The following is a 24,035-nucleotide window of genomic DNA, read 5'->3' as shown; positions in this document are numbered from 1 at the left end:
AAGAGGCCAACACTTGAACAATAAACAAAAACAAACATGTTTGTCCTATGTTTTAATTAGTATTCAGATCTCATAATCGAATAATTAGTATTATAAAATGTTTAGAATATAATATTAAGAGAGTAAAAAACACTCTATGGCATGTCCATAGAAACTATAAGCTTGTATATAAACAATTACATACTTTGTACATAAAATAATAAAAATATGATTTTTTGTATGTATTTACAGAAAAGCTTTTTGTACATTCAATGAAAACCACTCTATTTGCAGTACCATTTACAATGACTTGAAGAAAATGAAATTCAATGTCCATTTTGTTCATATGAGAGAAACTTTAAATGATATTCTTTGAAACATAAAACACACATGGGAGGTTAATAAAATATTACAAAATCTATCAAAGGCATACATAAATACTCAAAATAAAATATTTTGACAGACTAACAAACATAGATTACAAGGAGAAATGCATAATTTACTGACTATACTGGTCAGAATTGTTTTCATCGAAAGCATGCAGTGTCAGAAGCACATAAATATACAATGAGAAAACTACTGGACTCAGACTGCACAGGCTGATCTGGGATGACACTAGGCGCATGCATTAAGCCCAGTTTTCCCAAAACACGACTCTTTTACAGACCTATTTAAAGTATTTACCAAACAACATTAACAACATACTCATATAAAATGCAAAAGCAGCTAGAAGTTATGTTTTTGCTGCTACAAGTATTATTTGTTACAATACGTGAAACATAGACATAAGGATTACTGAATTGTTCTACAGGGCAGGGTACAAAGTAGTAAGAGGAGAGAGAGAAAATAAATTATTGCAAAAACTGCTACTAAGAAATCTGTACATCTTTCTGCAATGTGTCTTAAATAGACAAAAATCTATGGTATAAAGTCCATGCTATGTAAAATAAGCAATCACACAATAAATAGTTTGCATAATGACATCGTCTCAGATACACAAAACATATGTACTGCGGCATTTATAAAATAGACTGCACACACTGCCGTGGTATTGAAAAGTATTTAACCCTTTGCATGCTGGGAAATTTGTCGTCTGCTAAAATGTCGTCTGCTGAATTTGTAAAAAAAGCATTTTCTTCATTTTTTTTCAAAGAATACTATCAGAATAGCAAACAGTTTGGATCCAGATGAGACGCCACGTTCTGTGGCGTCTCATCTGGATCCAAACTGTTTGCAAAGGCCTTCAAAATTCGGTTCCCGCACTGAAAGGGTTAAAGGTACAAAACTGTACCCTCGTGTTTTAAGTATTAACGTTTCCAAAAATATACCATGATTTTTTTAGAAATTTAATTGCAATACAAAATTAATTGACAAATAACACTAAGAAGATTCGCTTTCTCATTTGAGTGAAAATAATTCATTTTGCTAGTTAATAATCATATAATAATTACATATTAAAAAAAAATTTCTTATATAAAATTAATTAGTAATATAACCTTTCTGTTGATGTACTAAGGTATGTTTTTCACACTTAAAAGGCAAAGGCTAACTAGAATTCTGATTACTTTTAAAGCAAAACCAAAACGCATGATTACATAAAGAGAGAATAACCTGTTTCAAAAAACTTCCACCAAAACATTGATTTCTACAGTAGTCAAGAAGTAACAGTAACTAATTTGATTAAAAAATTGTAAAACAAACAATAAAATGGTTAAATCAAAAATTAAAAGACAATGTGTCCACTCACACTCATTTAACAATCAACAAATTGAGTGTAGATCGTGAAAATATTGTAACAGATAATAGAGACATGTAAAATGAAACAATAATTACACACTCAACATCAGAAATTCATTTTTGGAATAAACCTAAATTAAAACTCCACATGTGATATGTAAATAATAAAAAAAAAGGCAGGAAAAAATAATGTCTAAATGCAATTGAATAACTTTCGTTCACATCTAAATGAGATATAACCAATGCACCATGGAAAAAAGACGTGTGAATTATGACCTAATATCATGAGAACTACAAGTGCAAGATTTAACGGCTACATAGCCCGCGATGACATAATTATGCTTGGTGATGATTTGTGTAAAGAGGCACTTCTTTGAAGCCCTATAAGACTATAAGTGTAATTCTAATGAAATAAACCCCAGGGTAAATGAACAATCTGCCCTAACAAGTGTTAACCCTTTAACCCTTTGCATGCTGGGAAATTTGTCTTCTGCTAAAATATCGTCTGCTGAATTTCTAAAATTAGCATTTTCTTTTTTTTTTTTCAAAGAATATTATCAGAATAGCAAACAGTTTGGATCCTGATGAGACGCCACGTTCTGTGGCGTCTCATCTGGATCCAAACTGTTTGCAAAAGCCTTCAAAATTCGGTTCCGCACTGAAAGGGTTAAATAGTAAGGATATATACCTATACATAGCAATAATTTATCAACATTATTTTTACTGCATGTTATACATTTCAAGCATATGATCTCTAAATATATCTCAATAAAAATGAGCAAAGGTAATATGTAATGAACTTGACCCAAATCATAAGCACTATTGGCACCTACAAAATGTATCTATATTAATTATTCTCAACAGTATAACAATATAGACTTAAATGAATCCAGTAGTATATATTGCCCAATGGCTGCAAAAAGTTACCATGTGAAATCGAAAAAAAGAAGGCACATGGTACCTTTTTGCACCAATGGGGTGATATATTGTCTAAAATATGTTTATTTTCTTCATTCTACATCAACAATTGTTTAACAAAGCCCACAGCAATTTTGAAACCTAGTTACAGTAGCTTATTTCTTTTTGCCCTCTATGTAACAGATGTTTCCGATCATATAGAGAAATATATTTTCTAGTCAGTTTGATTCAATTACATGTAATAGGAAAATACTTTAAGTGTTCAAATCAAGTTAAGTTAACATAAAATTCAGGAAAGAAGTCTGAATTCAAATCATTTAAACCCAGCAAATTTAATTTCGCCCCATTGGTGCAAAAAGGTTCCATGTGCCTTCTAATTTCAATGTCAGATAGTACCTTTTTTCACCCAAGGGGTGATATATTTATTGACAGAAATGTTTCAAAAGTACATTGCACTCTTAAAAAAGCAAATTATTTTAGATCTTAAGCGGACTTCATTCTAAAGAGACTCGTTTGTTTAAGTAAGCAAATGTAACTAAACAAATATTTAAATTTTTTTTTACATTTTGTAAGTATATGGGCCCTGCATTTCGCTGTTTTTGTGATCAAGATATTTTTTTAATGAGCAGAATGAATTTTATAAATAAAAAAGCTTAATATTAAACAAGAGATTGCTGAGCAATATTGTCCCCTACCGGTGAAACTCCATCATTGTAAGAATTTATTTTTTTTGTTGCCATAGCAACCAGAATTCTTGACGTAGGAACAAAATGAAATGATGTGCATAATCTCCATATTGCCAGCTATCCATGTTTCAAGTTTCATGAAATAATATGAACAACTTTTAAAGTTCTTGCAGGATCCAGAAAAGTGTGACAGACAGACTGACTGACTGACTGACTGACTGACAGACAGAGTGCAAACCATAAGTCCCCTCCGGTTTCACCAGTAGGGGACAATAAATGCAAAACCTGAAACTGATACCCATGTGCATAAATCAGTAGCCTTGATATACAAATTCTGAATCATGTTGAAGCCAAAATAGCTTCATGCTTTGAAAATGTAACCTTATAAAAAATTAACCGAAGACAAAGACACAAATGTTGAGCCATCAAATACCACTGATCACAACCATTAATAAGTTGAAACAATTACCATAAAAAACAAACAGTCAAATCCATTGACTATTAAATCCATTGGCTCAAATTACAATTCATGTATTCATGCAACACTGCAAGAAATGTGGAAAAGTTCTTGAAATGACAGAAAGCTTACAATGTTTAATACCCAAAAAATGTTTCCTTACAAAAATACTAATACAAACATTTATAATATAGTTTATTAGTTAACAAACATTTGTTCAGAAAAAAAACACGCTGAATGTTTTTTTTTCCCAGAAAATAATACAAAAGAAAACAAGGGCTGTTTGTAAAACATGCATGGCCCCCATTTGGGATGTCAATTGTAGTGGCAGCCATTGTGTGAATACGTTATTTGACACTGTGACCTTGACCTTTGATCTAGTGACCTGAAAATCAATAGGGGTCATCTGCAAGTCATGATCAATGACCATTGAAGTTTCATGATCCTAGGCGTAAGCTTTCTTGAGTTATCATCCGGAAACCATATTACTGTGTAAAGTCACCGTGACCTTGACCTTTGACGTAGTGACCGGAAAATCAATAGGGGTCATCTGCGAGTCATTATCAATGTACCTATGAAGTTTCATGATCCTAGGCGTATGCGTTCTTGAGTAATCATCCAGAAACCATTTTACCATTTCGGGTCACCGTAACCTTGACCTTTGACCTAGTGACCTGAAAAACAATAGGGGTCATCTGCGAGTCATGATCAATGTACCTATGACGTTTCATGATCCTAGGCATAAGCGTTCTTGAGTTATCATCCGGAAACCATTTTACTATTTTGGGTCACTGTGACCTTAACCTTTGACCTAGTGACCTGAAAATCAATAGGGGTCATCTGCGAGTCATGATCAATGTACCTATGAAGTTTCATGATCCTAAGCATAGGCGTTCTTGAGTTATCATCCGGAAACCATTTTACTATTTCGGGTCAACATGACCTTGACCTTTTACCTAGTGACTTGAAAATCAATAGGGGTCATCTGCGAGTCATGATCAATGCACCTATAAAGTTTCATGATCCTAGGCCTAAGCGTTCTTGAGTTATCATCCGGAAACCATTTTACTATTTCGGGTCACCGTGACCTTGACCTCAAAATCAATAGGGGGTCATCTGCGAGTCATGATCAATGTACTTCTGAAGTTTCTTGATCCTAGGCCTAAGTGTTCTTGAGTTATCATCCGGAAACCATCTGGTGGACGGACGGACTGACATGTGCAAAACAATATACCCCCTCTTCTTCTTAGGGGGCATTAATATAAAAGCCAGCAAAAATACCACCCTGTTTATAAATTCTAAGCAGTAATGACTACTGACTTATTAAAAATAGTTTTCAATTTCATGAAATTGCAACAGATGAAAGAAGCGAATATACACACATTTCTTAAAACGTGCAAGACAAATATTTGAAATTTTTTATGAAAATAAATGAAACACCACAGTTTGAGCAATAGCCGAATCATATAAGCAATTATGTTTTTACAACTCTACATGTATGCCAAACAAGAACATAGCAATAATTTTTTTTGCAACACGTAAAATGGTGTTTTTGCATAATATTACCTCATATCCCAAAATGTGAACGTCGCACAGAAGTTAAAGAAACAGGAATAAAAAATTGCATATTTTTTACTGTTTAATTTTGTTCAGACTTGTCAAGGCAAATGCATTTTAAGATCATTACAATTTTGATCAAGGTTAAAATATTGTACAACAATCAATCTTAAAAACTACTGAGAAATTAAGCAGCCGAGAGACCAAAATCACATAAACTGATAAACAATTCATCTACATAGTACAAACCCCTTCATGCAGACATGGTGATACTGAACAGCTAAAAAAGCTTAATTCCAATGATACCATTATATAGGTGTGTGTATACAAATCTCTCTAAAATCATAAAAAAGGTTTGGTAGGAACTACCAACCAACAGCAGAAAAGCCACATAAAATCATAACAACAACAACTATAAAGTCTAAGAAAGTCTATGAAAAAAATGCAGTACGGTAAGTAAGAAAATGACACTATAACACATCCAGGTCAGGACAGTCCTCCCATGAGTGACTGACAGAATGTTCAGCGAGCTCGGTCTCGGTAGTGTAAAGCTCCTCGCACACATTGCATTGGTACATCTCCGCCTTGTGCTTCTCAAAGTGATTCTTCAGGCTCGCCTTGTAGGAGAACGTCTTGTCACACATGACACATTTAAATGGTTTTTCTCCCCCCGTGTGCTGCCTCATGTGAGCTAACAAAAGCTGTGGACGGGCAAAATCACGCTCGCAGTACTCACAGTGTTTTAATCCATTTTTCACAATCTCCATAGAATTCACTGTGGCTTCATCGACAAGAACTAAATTCTTCTTGTTTTTAACACTTTTATTCAAATCAAACTCCTTACCGACAGTTTCTTCTTTGTTCATTACCTCATTTTCAATCTTTTCTGAATTAATTTCAGCCTTAACGTTTTCAATCACACTCTTGACAGTTTCCTTAAAATCGGAATTATCATCTCCTGCCTTCTCCATTGCATGTGAAACCTTTGCATTACATTCCTCATTACTACCACTTCTATCATGACCCTCAATTATTGCTATGTCACTATCATTATTTTTAAGAACCTTGGCCTCACTGGTATCCGCGCTAGTTTCATCATTCAAATTCAATTTTCTCTTCCCATTCCTTGCAACCTCCTCCTTGCTCTTGCGTCCATGTCGGTTCTCTCCATGAATGGCCAGTATGTGCCTGTTGAGTGAAAACTTCATAGAGAAAGGTCTGCAGCAGTAGTCACAGAGGTATGGCTTCTCTTTAGTATGGGTCCTCATATGATGCAACATCGAACTTGGTGATCCAGTTATCTCCGTGTTACATTCAGAGCATTGCCGTGCCTTGTAACCGCTATCGATACCGTACTTTTTGTACGCCTTTTTCAACTTCTTTGGTGTCTCTCCTCCGTCGACATTATCAAAGCTTTTTTTACCCACATAACTTTCATTCAGTTCTGGTGATTGTGACCGTGAACCTTCCGAACTGCAATCCCCGTCATTTCTAGTCTTCCGTTCATCAATTATGCCCATAAGGGCTTCCTTGACAAGATCTGTATTACTTTTCCCGTCCCCGTTTCCTCCAGTCCGACTGACAATATCCACTCTGTCCTCCAAGTCACCCGTTTTAGACTCGTCTGAAGCATCATTCGTCAGGCTCATCCTTGATACGGAATCCTTAGCGCCTTCCTCTTCTAGTGTAAGTATTGCGTAGATTTCGGGTTCAGCTTTATCAACCAAATGCTCAGGCAGTAAACCCTTGTTCAGCTTCTGTTTGTAACAGGACTTGATGTGCGTATGAGTATTACACTTCTGAGAGAAGCGTTTACCACAGAGCCCACACTTGTATGGTTTCTCCCCAGTGTGGATCCTCATGTGATGACGCAGACCCGCCAGACAGGACAACACCTTCTTGCAATGAGGACAGGTACGATGGGCGATACGATCCTCCTCAGACATGGCACGGACTGCTGTTCGTCGCTTCGCTGCATCCTGCTTGGTGATTTTTGAAGGCGTCACATCACCGGACGAGACTGAGCGTTCATGACCTGCTGTCATGGAACTTGTCCCAGACTTGCTGATATGTTCCAGAGTCAAGAGCTTACTCTCTTCTTTTGGTATTGTTGGCTTTGGTGCCAGCTCGTCTTTGTAGGTATGGGCTAAGAGAGGTAAAACTGATGTAGAGTGGGTGCTCATGTCTGTAGGAAGGTCCTGGAATTTTGTGTCAAACAATGGCTCCTCTGAAAGCTCAAGATTGGACGGATCGCTTCTGTTGGAAAACACGCTGAAGAAGTTAGGTAGCCTGTTTCCAGTGCTTGTTGTAGCAGTTGCGGTAGAAAGATTGCTGATAGATGGTAGTGGAGTGGAGTTAAGAGTGGAGATGGTATTGCTAACAAATGAAGCTGATGACATGGCACTGCCGTAGCTGTACTGGTGAGGGTAGCCCTGTGGTAAGGGTGGACTCAGCATGCTTCCACTGTGGGCCATAGATGGGGCTGGATACACTGGAGGGGAGGGGTATCCCTGGTACTCCCTGGACATACTGGTGTGTAGCCCTGCACTGTCCATACCCCTGTAACCATGGTATTCATGGGGAACAGAGTGGAACACACCCTGTGGCTGTGAGTGCGCCGCTTGGTGCTGCTGTGAGAGATCCATGGCAACATCGTAGTTTGTGGACACGTCGCTACTTAAACTTGGTAGCCTTGAGACAGAGCCCATGGTCTCATCTGTTATCCCACGGCCGCCCAAAACTGTCAGATCTTGGGAGTTTTCACTACCAGAAAACTGAGCCAAGCTCGAGTTTGAGCCCTGGGAGAGACCAGCTAATGCCATGGGGTCGTCCTTTTCCAATTTCTTTCTACACGATTTGACATGCGTGTTCAGGTTGCTTCTTTGGGCAAAAGACTTCTTGCAGAGGCCACATTCGAAGGGTTTTTCGCCAGTATGAACTCTCATGTGGGTAGACAGTGAGCTCGAATAGGCCAACTCTTTGTTGCAAATCGGACAGATGATGCTTTTGGAGTTCTTAGGTGAAAGCAGTGGATTGGAACCCATTAGAGTATCTGGAGCAACAAGTCCACTCGCATCACCACCAACAGAAGAAGACAGGGGTTTGACCAATGGGTGATCTTCTAGATCCATCGAAAGCTGCTCTCCATCATCTGATCGGTGGCCAGATGCAATGTGACCAGCTAGAGAATCTATTCCAGGTAGAGCCTTAGGGGTAGAGACAGAATGAGTTGACAAGCATGAAACTGCATCACCAGGATGGCTGACACCATGATAGCTTTTTTCGCTGCTCATATTATGCCCCAGTTCTGGAAGATAGCTCTCCGCATGACTTGACACTGGGATAGAATCTTGAGCCTGGAACGGTGTTACGTTCTTCTCCAGCTCTCCGAGACTAGCTTCATGCTCTGCACCAGCCATAGCACCTTTGTCATCATTCACCTGGCCAGGGAAGTCTGGCCATTCCCCAGACCCCAATCCCTCCTGTTGCATTCCTAGGACAGCATTAGCGATCTGCGGTGGAAGACTGTCAGTGTCGTGAGTATCGCTGCTTACGCTAATAGCAGGTGGTGGGTACTCCATCTTGACATTCCCTGGGTGACCGGTAAAGTTCAACAGATGCGGAAAGTTGGCAGGGAACGGAGGCCTGTCTGTTGGAAATCCTGCGTACATGCCTGGATTAATTGGCCCATACGAATACACTGATTGTAGAGACTTTGCAGGACTCCCACCAAAGCTCTGAGGAGGTGGAGTGGGATACAACCGCGGAGGTGTGCCCGACAGACTGCTATGCGGGGATGGGCTCTGATAATTGTACATGGACGGTTTCATGCTCGCAAACTGCTCTGGTTCCGACTTCACTGTAAACATGCTGGGCAGGGGCTGGCTTGTGTAGCCTTTGTAGTTCTGGGACTGAACCTCATAGGGAGACATCCCGGGAGAAGGACCAAAATTGTACTTTGGACTGGATGAGACAGGAGATTTCTTCTCTTTCTTTGGTGTTTTTGGCCCGCTTGGGAAGCCGTCATTGGAGTTGTCAGTGGTGTGGAACGAGATGCCTGCCTGCTCAGCGGCCTCCTTGTGATGCTTAGCAACATGCTGCTTCATGTTTCCCTTGAATGTAAAGGATTTCTGGCAGAATTGACACACAAAAGGTTTCTCACCCGTGTGAAGACGATGATGAGCCTTCAAAGTCGCAGAGGATGAATAGGTTTTGTTACATACAGAGCAAACATGTACGTTTTTACCCTTTTCTGCACCAGCTGGTAGGGCCATGTTTTCTATGGGTTCCGTTTCTTCTAGTGACATCTGCTGTGACATCTGATGCACAGGCCTTCCAAGTTGATCGTAGCTGGGATAGTTCTCGTTTTGATGCTCAGTGGATAATGATGCGTTTTGAGCATCAGCTGGATAAGCTTGAAATTCCAATGAGGACTGCAGTGGTGGGTGCTGAATAGACCAGCTGCTGTCTGAGCCAGAATAGTGGACACCATTGGACTGACTGACCCCCATGGTTTCTTCCTCTGCCATAGCCCCAGTGGACAACCTTGAATGGAAACTGGCATGGTCAGGGCTGCTATTCACAGTGGTGTGCGCTATTGGTGGACTCTGCAACCCATCCATGTCATCGTTTGATTCAGACTTTGGCGCAAAAACAGCTGGAAGCCCCTGTGAGCTACACGAGGCTCCATCAGATGACTGGTTAGACACGAGTGGTGGACGACCAGGTCGACTGGTGTGGCCGGGTGGATTCTCATACTTGGTCTTGTGGATGTTCTCCATGTGCCTCGTAAGGCTGAACTTCTGGGAGAACACCTGGTTGCATAAATTGCAGATGTGCGGACTTATGCCTCGATGCATCTTCATGTGGTTGGTGTAGTAGCTTGCCGAAAAGGATTTCTTGCAGATATCACAGTATTTCGTCGGATGTTTACGCTCTCCCGTGAATTCTTTCTGTGACCGAGCCTTCTGCTTAAGGGCCATGGGATCGGTGGCGTAATCCATCATGGACTGAGGGGTCGTCTGATCATGTGAGAGGCCCTGACCTGGAAATGGTGACATCGTGTCACCATGTCCACCAGGCACTGAGTTCTGTTGAGAAACATTTGAACTTCCGTAAGGCTGCCTCAGGCTCTGTGCATATTCACTGCTGTAGGGAGGCATTTGGTTTTGCATAGGGCTAGTAGGAGGCATGAAAGCATTGCTGCCATACTTGTGCAAATTTTGCTGCTGATATTGGTCATACATTCCTGAATAAAAGCCTGGATGACCCTGTGGATATTCAGCGTATGGGCTCGTATTGGCCTCAGGCTGTGGACTTTGATTCGGAGTCTTGCTGTGAGACGAACTACCGCTGCCATATCCCTGGTTTTGATTGGAGCTTAAAGGCACGCTGTTATTGTGGGCTGAATGTAACAATGTATGCATAGGCGGCAACATGCCCGACCCAGCCCCCTGAGCATGTGGAGGAAACCCTGTGTCCATTCCCATGTCTGAGCCATCCTCCAGTGGCTCCTTCTCCACCTCCTGATCATCGTAGCTAGAACCATCAGCACATCCTTCCGTGCCGTCCTGACCTTTGACCTTCCCACCACTCTGATTGTGTGTTGCCATGTGTCTCGTACAGTTGCTTTTAAATGCAAATTTCTTACTGCAAACTGGACATTCAAAAGGTTTTTCCCCAGTGTGTGTCCTCATGTGCGTTTCCAGTGCATTCTTACTTGTCAGCTTTTTTCCACACACAGTGCATTCAAACAGTGGTTTTCCATCTTTACCAGTTATCTCCATCACATCACCACTAGTGTCGCCAGAAAAATATTGCTGGGAAGAGCCCTGGTGCTGCTGAAGGTCAGCCAAATGCTGCTGCTGCTGCTGAAACTTCTGCTGCTGATATTTCTGAGCTTCATATATACTTGCAACATACTGAGCGTTCAGATTTCCTGGATAATTGGGCGGAAACTCTGCCATCTTTTGATGCTGGTTGGATGGTTGAGATGAGAGCATAGGATGAAGACCGGAATGCCCATGGGCGGTGAGAGATGGACCGGATTGAGAATGAGCAGGGCTAGTCTGCCCGTGACCTTTAGGGTCTTGATAATGATACGGAAGTCCACCCACAGCATGTGGATGATATGGGGGTGGTGGGGGAAGACTGGAGTTTGAATGGTAGAAAGGATGGCCAGAGCGGTCATGGGCTAACGTGTGGCGGCCGGATGATGAGCTGAGATCAGTTCTGTGTTCATTGGAAGACGTGCTGTTTGCGAAACTGCCCTGTAGTGTTCGGTCCTTCATGGTTACCTCCGCTTCCCCTGAGGCAACACTGTTTATTATCCTATCCAGATTGCTCAAGGTGTCATCACTAAAGCTTTTACTGGCTGATGAAGCCACTACTGTATCTGGTGCAGCAGCAATTTGTGAAGATTCTAAATTTGTGTTTTCAGGTTCTTTGACACCTTCCACAACACTGGTGTCCTTAATTACTACTTTCTCATCAACACTGCTTTCCACATTATGTACCTCAGATTCACTCTGCTTATTTTCACTGATATTTTCAGTAGCACATTCTAGGTTACTTTTGTAAGAATCCCTCAATGAATCAGCACCACAGTTTGCTTCATTGTTACACACTGACCTATCATGTCTTTCACAATTTTGATTAGTCTCTACCTGACTTGAATCCGGTTTCATTTCGTGGGATATGTTGCTTTTACTTTCAAAAGCATTACCAAGAACTTCCCCATTTCCTACAACTTTCGTAACACACACAGCAACTTCAGTAGTTCCATTCATTTTTATATACTTCCCTGATTCTTCTAAATTCCAACTTTCAGACACTACTTCTCCATTTTCATGAGCCATGTTTGCCATGTCGACTAAATTCTCATTTACACTTGTTTCCTCTTGAACAATTACTGAACCTTTATTTACCATAGTCTCTAAATCCACATCAGTTTCCAACTGCTTGATTTCTAAGAAATCATCCTCATCTAGATCAAAAATATTACCTTCAGAACCATCTAATGAATTGCTTTCAATGTCAATTTCATTGTAAGACCCTTGCAAATATTTATCAATCAGTTCATCATTTGCAAACTTCCTTCGACTATCACTAACTACTATTTCACCTCTTGTAACACTGTTCAAATTCCCGAGATTAAAGTCTTTACTAAGATCTGATTTAAGGCAGTCGTTACTAACAGAAGTTTGAAAACAAAAGTTCTCGACTTTAATTTTCTTCAGATTTAAACTCCCATCAGACAACCCCAGACCATCTGAGTCAAACTCCTGTCCGGAAGAGTTAGTTTCACTTAACTCATCAGCCTTTCTTGCTCTTTTTCTCTTCACACCATTACAAGGGTATTTCACAGGGAACGTTGGTTCTAGGTCCGCTTTCGTCGGTTCAATTTTGTGTCGGTTCTGCAAATGTGTTTTCAAGTTCCACTGTTTGGTGAAGGCATGATTACAAATCTTACAAATAAATGGCTTCTGGCCTTCATGTACCATTAAATGATTTGTAAGACCATAGGGAGTAGTCAGTACTTTCCCACATACCTTGCATTCAAACCCGTTTTCAGGCACAAGTTTCTGCTGAACAATCTTCCTCTGTCTGTACTTTACCCCTTCAGAATCAGTACACACACTCTTATCAAAATCAGCCTCACTTAGATCATCTTTCAATTCCTTCTTTTTCCGTCTTTGTTCAACAAGTTCTTTGATTAAAATCACCTCCTTATTCTCAGTTATCTTTATTTCCTTAACGGGAGTCTTCTCTTTCACAAAGTTCTCATCATCATTACCATCTATTTCACGGACAAAACTACCATTTAAAATCTCCCGTCTTATCTTATTCAATTTTTTGAACGACTTATTTCCCCTGTTCCTAAGTGTCATACAGGAAGACTTTTGATTCACAATGTCACCTTCCTTGGTATTTTCTAGATTGCCTTCACCTAAGAACTTTTCAATCTTAACCACTGAGCAATCTTGGGATTCTTGGTCACAATCTTCCACTTCATCAGAGTCAGTGTTTATGCCAGGTATATCACCATCTATTTCATCTGAACCAGAAACACAAGAGACCAGTTTCTCTTTTGCGGCAGTTAACGAATCAAAATTATCACTGGCAATAAACTTGTCCTCATTAAGTGCTTCGAAATTATCATCTACCGCATTCAGTCTTTCACTTATAGCTTCTATACTGTTATCCACGGATTCTAAACTTTCACAAATGGCACCTATACCTTCGACAGTGTAGTTCTCTTCTAAGTCACCTTTATCAAATATACTTTCCACTGAACTACAACTTTCAAACAACTTTTCTTGCGATGCTATTTGTTCAAACCGCTCCAGATCATTATCATCAGTAACTTTAGACAAAGTGGGAATGCTTTCTTCATATTCAGATTCATTTGGAATTTCAATTGTTTTACATGTATGAGCATCAGGCTTTAATTGATTTATGTCTTTGCTGATTATTGGAATTTCGTAAGTGAAAAGCTGTTTTCCTTGATTTACCACAATAATCCGAGAAATGGAAGAGGTAATTGGTTTTGTCTGAATTGAAATGGTTTCTTTTGCTTGGCCAATCACTGACAGGGGTAAATTCTTAATCAGTCGCACAGGAGGACTTACACTGTATGAGCTCACATTAAGCAAAGACGGTTGAGCTGCCAAAACGTTTCCGATGGATGTAAGAAAAGTCACTGAACTAGATGATGTATTGTCGGTTGAAGAGACCACAGATTTCACTGGATTATGTCGCGCAGCGACTTCACGAGTTACAGGAGACAGACGTTTGGGGATGACTTGAGCAGCAGATTGTGGAATAATGGACAGATCGATGGGTTGCGAGGTATCGTCAAAAGAAGGAATATTTACACCACTATCATCAGCATTCAGTTCCTCACAGGATGGAATATTTATTCTCAGAGGGATTCTCAGTCCCTCTGTTTGGGGTTGATATGGCCTCTTACTCACAGAGCTAGGTCCATTTGTTAACACATTTTCCTGAGAAATTTCATCAACACTGACCTTTTCGGTCACAATTTCATTGTTAACACTGTCACTATCAGTATTTGCTACACCGAGATCCTCAACATGCTTTTGTTTATGAGATTTCAGGAATTGTTCCTGCCACAGTTTCCCGGTGGCAGCGGGGTCAACACTATTAGTGTGGCAATCTGAACGTTGAGCTTCACGTTTTTTACAGCCCTTAACATGACACGTGTAGTTCCACTTGCGACTAAAGGCATGTCCGCATATTTCACATGAATAGGGCTTTTCCCCTGAAACGAAACAAGATGCAGAATATAACAAAGGTTTTTAATTATCTGAAACAAAATTGTATACCACAAACCAAAGATTTTCTTGTTGAGCTGGTTTAAAATGATTTTCATTTGTGTTCAAAGATTGTTGATAGAACCCAAAATAACAGTCCAGAGCAGTTACTCATCCTGGATTGTATGCCTTCCTGTTGTTTTTTTTTTGGGGGGGGGGGGGGGGGCAAAACACTTATAAACCATTTTCCTCATAAGAAGCAAAGTTAAAATGGCTTTTGCAACCAGCATAAAACCAGAACAGACTGTGAGTAACTCGCAGTCTGTTCAGGTTTTATGCTGTTTGCTGCTCATCAGTAACTAAGGGTTGGAAATGAACCCTTTCAAACTTGAATTTAAGAAGAAAGATATTTAATTAAATGTAACTTTCTATGGGACTACAAATGCGTCAAAATACATATCTAACAGGTAAAGGGTTAAAAATTGGTAATTCACTGTTCCAGCCTCAAAATCACTGTAACTACCTTTTCCCTGGATCCAGCATATATAATTAATACAGAATTTTAAAATGTTAACAGACAGTAGAAAAGCATAACATAAATAAACAAGAGCTGTCTCCATCGGAAGACATAATTATGCCCTCGAAAAACACTTTTCGACACCGAGACGCAGATCTTGAAACCTAAACGCGGACCCTAAGTTCAAGGACAAGGTCAAAGGGGTCAAAATTTATGTGCGCATGGAAAGGCCTTGTCCATATACACATGCATACTAAATATGAAGGTTACACCTGAAGCGACATAAAAGTTATGAGCATTTTTCGAAACCTAAACGCAAAGTGTGACGGACAGACAGACATACAGACAGTGCGATCACTACATGCCCTCCTTCGGGGGAATAAAAAGAAAGTGTACACTATAATAACTCCCGCAAAATAAGCTTCAGGCCTTGTGTTACATTTTTGTCACAATAATTAAACGCAACCAACCAGTATGAATTCGTCGATGAATGTTCAAGCCTTCAGACGTAGTCAGCACCTTGTCACATTCGTCGCATTTATATTCGCGTTTTTTGCGCGGCCGGTGTTGTTCCATCTGTCTGGCCGACATTGGCTTGATGTGTTGACAACCATGGTACACAATAGGACGTACACGCCGGTGTTGTGTGGAACACCATCAGCACTTGTGGGTCGGGAAGGCTAACTGCTAGTACACACTAAAATGTGGAAAGTGAAATTTAACAAGCAGAATTGCTATCTTATATAACAAGCCATTTCTTAAAAACATGCATGTATTTATTTAAGCTGGATTGCATTGAAAGCCTGTGGCTTATTGAAACACTCTCAAGTCAGTTTCCTGGGAAGAACCAGTACTTGGTGTCTTTGGGGAAGATCTAAAGAACGCTCCCACATTGGGGATGGAATCTGTTACCTCCCAGTCGCTAGGCTGACAAGGCCACTATATCCACTACCTCGCGATGACATTTACGCAGCATTGATTTGTTATTATTTGAGTTCAGGTCATTGGGGCTGAGGCAAGAGAGCAATTAGTAGAAAAATACATACTTAAGTGCAGGTTTTTTTTCCCACTTTTTGGGAAGATAGCCCATGGCTTTGGAATTGGGAATTTAATCAGCATTTTCATGAAATTGGGAAAATAAATTCTTTAGCCTTTTTTTCCACATGAAAAGTCCACTGATTAGGGAAATACTAAATTTGATATTACTCTTTATAATCATTCAAATTAAAAGAACAAAATCATATAATACTTTGTTAGAGGTAATTGAATTGAAATTGAAATAAAATACGCATTAGACTTCTTTCAAAAAAAAAAAAAAACTTTTTTTTTTTTTTTTTTTTTGGAAATTGGGAATATTTTGCCACATTTTGGGAAAAAAGTATACTTTTTGGGATTGGGAACATAGCCGAATTTCGGCTATAAAATCGGGCCAAAAAAAACCCTGAAGTGAGTAAAAATGTTCCGATTTCTGTCTTAGCCAAACTCTAAATAAACTATCAGACGAATCCCAAGGCAAGTAACTCAGCACACAGGTTATATGCTGAGAAGCTGAGAAGTACCGGTAGCTTGCATCAAAATTGTAGCAGTGTGTTTTTTTCGTTCAAATCAGTATACGGACCCATTCCAAATGGAAAAAAAGTTTATCCTTGCAGTGATTTTTTTTGCCCAAAATTACCACCGATTTTCGGCTGCTTCCCAATCGCAAAATTCCACGTTTTTTCCCAAATTCTCACCAAACTTTCCCCTAAAAAAGCCCAATTTCCAAAAAAAAATATTATTTTTTTAAGAAAGAAGTCTCTTATGACTTAATTATGATTTTGTAACTCTAGATCTCAACAATATTTTTTTAACATCCTACAAAATATATAACTTTACTTTAGTCCTTTTTTGTCATAAATAATTCCCAAATTTGCCACTATTATTATTATTGATTTAAAAAAATCCCAATTTGACCAGACTCTTTATCCCAAAATGGCTTGAAAACCCTCCGAACATGCACTAAAAAACAATATTAATTCTGTTACTTATAACAACATTTATAATGCTTAATTTTACCCAATTTCATGGTTATCGCGCTAATTTTCCCAATTTAAATGACACAGGCTGTAACAAATAAAAGCAAAAAAATCACTGCCTTGGTAAATCTTATATTGAAAACACTTTTATTCTCAATTTTGAAGCATTTGTTAGCAAAACAAGAAAAACACTAATATCCCAATTATAGTCAGAACCCCACAATTTTTCCCAATCCAAAGGGACCCAGCCCTATTCCCGAAATGTTGAGAAAACCCCCCACTGAGTAGTGAAATGTTCTTTCCTCTCCAGCCCTAGATACGATATTACCAATTTACTTTAAGGTCAAGTGACATCTAGATACCAGCTTCAAACTGTTTTTTTTTCAGTTCCAACTACATACAGTGTATTTTCTGTCCAGATACAGTACTAAGAATGAATGAGTTAATAGTATAACTTTTTTACAAACCTTTTTTGCTTTAACTTTATTGGCTTTTTTTTCATGCAATTTTTGTTTTCAATTTTATGTACATCGTAACATGTACTTACATGTATTATGGATAGACGAATACACTTGGACAGACAAACGCAACTTCTACATTCCTGGTTCAGTCAGCCATTTTGCTGAAAACAGAAAAAAAACACGCAAATATTCTACATGTTTTGTAATTTAATTGCTTGATAATAACAAGATGCGTTTGTGAAACACAATGTCCCCCTATATGATGTTTGACCTTGAAGGATGACCTTGACCTTGTGAAGGATGACCATGACCATGACCTTTCACCACTCAAAATGTGCAGCTCCATGAGATGCACATGCATGCCAAATATCAAGTTACTATCTTCACTATTGCAAAAGAATTAATAAAATGAGCGATTTGGGCCACATATATTTGACCTCTGACCTTGAAGAATGACCTTGACCTTTCACCACTCAAAATGTGCAGCTCCATGAGATGCACATGCATGCCAAATATCAAGTTGATATCTTCAATATTGCAAAAGTATTTATAAAATAAGCGATTTGGGCCACATATATTTGACCTCTGACCTTGAAGGATGACCTTGATTTTGACCTTTCACCACTCAAAATGTGCAGCTCCATGAGATACACATGCATGCCAAATATCAAGTTGCTATCTTCAATATTGCAAAAGTATTCATAAAATGAGCGATTTTGGCCACATATATTTGACCTCTGACCTTGAAGGATGACCTTGACCTTTCACCACTCAAAATGTGCAGCTTCATGAGATACATATGCATGCCAAATATGAAGTTGCTATCTTCAATATAGCAAAAGTTATTGCAAAATGTAAAAGTTGGCGCAAACAGACCAACAGACCAACGGACCAACAGACAGACAGGGCAAAAACAATATGTCCCCCACTACTATAGTGGGGGACATAAAAAGTACATCCAACGACACAACAAATCAGCTACATCATCATGTATTCTTTAAAAAAAGTTTACACCATAAAATAAAACTATTATAGATTGTCATTAATGAATGAAACAATAATGTAATTACATTCAGTTCTGATTGTTGAGTGTAAAACAATTGCTACTGCTTGATATTTCTGTATGTGAGATGCAATAGTTTCACCATCAATAATTGAACAATTGTCAAGGTCACCCAGTAACAAGAGTACAGCAATTTGCAATTAAAACTATGAACATTTCTTTAGATTTTAAATAGTATTACAGCGAGTCAATATGAGTGTAATGAAAACAAAAATTAGCCTTAACTAATAGTGTAAAGCTAAATTAAACAATAAATATTTTGGTTTACACTGAAGAAAACATTATCAACACCTGCTAAAATTTTGTGAAGTAATTTATTTGAACATGTTTTATGATATGCATGTATACATTGTGTTTTAAAGTTATTTTTGTGATGGGAAATTGGGAATATTTCCAAATGTGTTTACTGTCATTACAAATCAACTCTGACTACTTCAGCTGTTTTTGTGTGTTTGCTTGTGTTAGTTTGTGTTGCATAGAACATTTTACATTCATTATATTTCATGCACAATGTAATTTAATTTATTGTTTAACAATTTTATAAAAAATAGGCTTTTTGTTAAATTTCATGAACTAAACCATTAAGCAAATGCAGACTGAAAGGAGCCCTGTCATGTTCATAGTCAAAACAGATCTGCAAAATATTACAATCTGATAACGCTCTTAGATTACAGCACACAGAAAGTAGGTAAAAAGATGGACAGCAAGGCAGCAACATCAAATCCTTGTACCAGCCTCTAAGAATCCTCCTGCAGTGTTTATATATCTTGTGTGCATGCTTCAGTATGCCTCAGGATCTAACACAAAGGGTAAGGAGAGGAAGAGTTAAACACTCTGGAAAATTAATTACAAACAGCTGTGTAGTTAATAGGAAAAATGTAGGAGGGTACCCAACCGAATTGGTAAATACCAGGATGTCAAACTAAATAGATTGTCTGTTTAAATCATTAATACATTCAAAGAAGAATTTTACTGAAAAATACTGTTCTGAATTGGTTGATGTGTTAAGAACTTTGTTAATGATATGTTTACTTTTACTCTAGATAGAATGGTGATGATACATGTAATTAACTAAATACAACATATTTCACTTGTAAACAGAAACATGGCAATGCAGCAAAACCAGGTTGCTTTAATAATAGAGTATTTACTTAAATTTATTTAAGTACATGAAGTTGTGTCACCAAAAGCTGGATTTGCTTGTACATTTCTTACACACACAAATTATGAATAATTCTTAGATCAATTTTTTTTAGTGGAAACCAAATTTTATTTTTAACAAGAGCACCTCATAACGGGTGCCATGCTCGGCTACGGGTGCAGTTTTGAATAAATGAAAGCTTGTCAGATTCTTTTTTTTAGAGGTCAGTGACCTTGACCTTTGACCTAGTGACCCCAAAATGGGTGTGGCGTCTTGAACTCATCAAGGTGCATCTACATATGAAGTTTCAAAGTTGAAGGTGGAAGCACTTTGATTTTACAGCAAATGTTAAGGTTTAAGAACGACGCGGAGGGTGGACAACACGACATGACCAGCTGGCTATGACAATACCTCTGGTTTTCTCCAAGCTTAAATCTAATAAAATTCAGTGGAAATCATTTTTCTTCTTTTATAAATAATGACCTTGATCTTGACCTGACTTGCCTCAAGTGTTATCCAAGTGCAAGCTTGTGCTTCATGTAAGCTACATGTACCTACATATACACCAGGGATTTCATACATGTACATGTATGAAGCAGAATCCTTCTTTTTGGTTCAAGCATTTTTCAATGTTACCACATTTTACTCTAGTTAATTATCTGCCTTTCACCAGTTTAATGCAAATGTTACCACGAAACAAACTAATATCATAGAGATGGTGTTTTGCATAGCAATTAACTAAAATGAATAAAATTCAACAAATGCAAAACATTTTTACTGATTATGTAGAAACTAAATAATTCTGGACTCAGGTATTTTGACCATTAAATATTTCATTTGACACCTGAAAATTTAAAGCACATTGTCATTCAACTCCTGGTTTTTAAACTCAATTGAAATCCTTGCTACACTACACATATAATTTTAGTGCAATTCTTTAATTAAAACTTAAATTATTGAGCAGAAACCATTTTTTCATTTTTAGTACAATGTACATTTGACAGTGATCTTGACCCAACTAGCCCCAAATGCGATCCGAAGCTAATTTTTTCAAATTAAGAATCAAAATGGAATCCATTTCCAACTTCCCGGGGTAAGGCCCAACTGGTATAATGAACCCAGTGCTCCAGCTAAGGTTTGAAAAGGGAAGGGTTCACTTTGTCAAAAAAGCTCTTTAGTAAGCGTGGTCATATTCTACAATCTACCTGTGGCATAATATGTTCCATATAGAATGTGTTTTATAAATATACTGTATTTCATATTATTAAATTCATTTTAATGTGCCACTTTGATTTTTTTATTTTGACCTTTGATCTTGAAGGATGACCTTGACCTTTCACCGCTCAAAATGTGCAGCTTCATGAGATACACATGCATGCCAAATATCAAATTGCTATGTGCAATATTGCAAAAGTTATGAAGGTTAAAGTTTTGGTTAAAGTTGTTTGTTTTTTTTGTAACCTTTGACCTTGAAGGATGACCTTGACCTTTCATCACTCAAAATGTGCAGCTCCATGAGATACACATGCATGCCAAATATCAAGTTGCTATGTTCAATATTGAAAAATTTATGAAGAAGGTTGAAATTTTGGGACACACACATACAATCATGAATGACAGACAGGCCAGAAACAATATACCCCCGATCTTTCGATCCGGGGGGCATAAAAATTACCAATTTACCAAAATGTGAAAAGGCCCCTTTCACCTTTCAGACAAATTATAGCAAAGCATTGATTATCAAATCATACATGTACTAAAGATACATGTAAAAATACACACAATAATATTTTTTATAATTTTAATAAGACCACACATAAGTTAGAGCCAGAGGGACTGTCAATACATGTACATGTACTTTTATGTTAAACACATGTTATTTTATGATACATGTAAGTCGTCACAGTTCAAATGTGTAATAAAAAAACATGTGTTATTATAGATTATACCACTGGAGCATTTTGTTCAGTTTTAAATAAGAATCAGACCACACGCTTGCTAATAAAATTATGTGACATATGTTATAATTATATAAAAGGCAGGATTTCACAATTGATACTAATGCTAATGCGACCTTATATGATAAAATCTAAGTCGAAAAGAGTGCTAAATGTGGCACATTTTATTGGCCAAAACATAATTTAAGATGCTAGAACTATGCTAAAGCCTACAATATGTCTACAGACAAGTTTATTGCAAATTCTACTTGTCTGTAGGCAAATATTATGCCACTCCAATTGGTTCCAGTATTTTTCTGTGTTTGTACATATTTTGGACACGTGCAAAGATTACAATTGTTGTAATACAAGTTTTACCAGTGTCAGGTACATGCATTCTAGAAACCACTGATGCAGGAAATATTGTTTTTTTGTATTGTAATTTGTATTGTACTATTTATTTACTGTGTCCAGGGATCTTCCTTTTTATTGTTTTTATTCTTTGATCCTTCTCTCATTTCCCTAATTGATATGTATAATCCCAACTTGATCAGATATATTTAAGACTCCTGATTTGGGCCATACAAATTATGGCATATATAATAATTACCTACCTGACAAAACAATTCTTAGCTAATATTAATAGTTGAGACCATGAACATGTTTCAAGCCCACCTATATGAAACTGAAAATCTCAGCAGACTTGTAGCAAAGTTTACCAGAGCAAGCTCGTGTTTTAAGTTGATCACTGAATTATCCATTAATTTGACTGGACAGTAGGTTCATGTTAAGCAAAACTAATCAAAGTGCAAAAATTTAACAGTAGTAGCCTGAAACCATGTATTCTCGCAGTACTAAAGGAATAATAATTTGCATCTCAACACAATGTTTATATACTTAAAACAATGGAATAGACAATCATATTTGACTTTTAGTCATATCAGATTTTTTTAAAGGAAGAAACAAACATTTTGACTGTAGTTACAACAAAACAAGCACCATGAACTGTTTGTCATCGTTATTCAACATTACAATGAGTATTTCCAGAGTAAAACTGTTAAATAAAACTTAACTTGAATCAAACATGAATAGACAAATATTTGACATACCACCAAAAAGTTTCAATGAATAGAATTTAAGACACAAAATTAAATAGAGTTCAAAGTTATTTCAACACACTGACCCATTTAATATTTTTAAAAATAAATTTAACTCTACAAATTCAAATGTTAATAAGCTGCCTAGGCTGTATGCAACCCCAAGAATTTTAACAAATGTAGATATCAGACCTAAGCATCCACAATCAGATGTACACAAACGTGAATAAGTTGAATGGGTAAAATCATTTCAAGATACATGTATATTTTATAAAAGAAGATTTGGGCTTCAAACGATGTCTTAAATCATTTTAAAATACCAAGAATCAATTGATACTTGCTGCAAGAGATGTTTTCTTGCAGATTTAACAAGTTGGTTGTGCAGGTAAGCTTGTAAACAAAAACCCGGGGACATCGAAAACCACAGCATTGCCAAACAGAGAGAAAACAGGTTATATGTCTTATTGATTTATTTGAAAAGTGTTAACATGTCATTAATCATAGCTAGTTTTTCATAATGCCTCACTTGAATTTGCTTACTAAGAATTAATAAATAGGTCAGATTTAACATAAATACTTGTAATAATCACTTAAATATATTTGTGTCCATAAAATATTGATCATCAATCATTTAAGTGATGAAAGTGTTACAAAGCAAGCCATTAACTGAATCAATGACAAAAATGAAGGACAACAAAATATTAAGTCTAACAGTAGAATCTTCTTCAAACTTTGAAAACATGACAAAACTAGGAAAAACAAGCCCAAATATGTAACAAGCCTAAACATGAAAAAGCAATAAAAGATGTAAACACAAAATGCAAACTTAAAACAACGTATAACTTTGAGTTCAAAGTTTTAGAAATTATATTTAAAAGTATTGTGTACAGTGTCTATAGCAACTGAATTCGTTTATGTAGTTTAATCAGATCGGAAGCGTATCTTGGGGATTTTTGGCAACAACGCCAAACTAGGTCAAACTTCAACAACAAACAAATGCAAAATCTTTCACTAAAATGCACTAATCAATCCACAAAACACATAATCGTAATGAGTAAAACTACCTTACCATAGTAATAGGTCACAAGTTATTCATTTGAATCAATAATTTTACAAAAATAAAGTCAATTGTTACGATTCATTTACGAGACAACCTCCGCGTGCAAATGGCGCAGAGTAGTCAAGGGCTGTTAAC

The 24,035-nt window shown here is 37.5% G+C and overlaps 1 protein-coding gene across 2 annotated transcripts; it reads right to left on the bottom strand.

Annotated features, from left to right (window-relative positions):
- Positions 1–37: 37 nt before the first annotated feature.
- On the bottom strand, positions 38–24,017 carry LOC127847863 (uncharacterized). 2 transcript variants are annotated; one of them, XR_008034221.1, is made up of 5 exons: positions 23,910–24,017; positions 17,689–17,763; positions 15,597–15,823; positions 4,785–14,617; positions 38–4,639 (listed from the first exon to the last, which is right to left on the bottom strand). XR_008034221.1 is itself a non-coding variant. In XM_052380067.1 (4 exons), the coding sequence occupies exons 3-4, from the start codon at positions 15,715–15,717 to the stop codon at positions 5,805–5,807; spliced, it is 8,934 nt and encodes a 2,977-aa protein (XP_052236027.1). In that variant the 5' UTR covers positions 15,718–15,823; positions 17,689–17,763; positions 23,910–24,017; the 3' UTR covers positions 38–5,804. The 2 variants fall into 2 exon arrangements, 1 of the variants encoding a protein (XP_052236027.1); XM_052380067.1 differs by having other exon boundaries at positions 38–14,617.
- Positions 24,018–24,035: the final 18 nt, after the last annotated feature.

Source organism: Dreissena polymorpha, chromosome 10 (assembly GCF_020536995.1).
Source record: "Dreissena polymorpha isolate Duluth1 chromosome 10, UMN_Dpol_1.0, whole genome shotgun sequence".
Lineage (NCBI taxonomy): Eukaryota > Metazoa > Mollusca > Bivalvia > Myida > Dreissenidae > Dreissena > Dreissena polymorpha.
The sequence above is the reverse complement of the archived record's forward strand: the minus strand, read 5'-3'. Positions and strand labels throughout refer to the sequence as shown.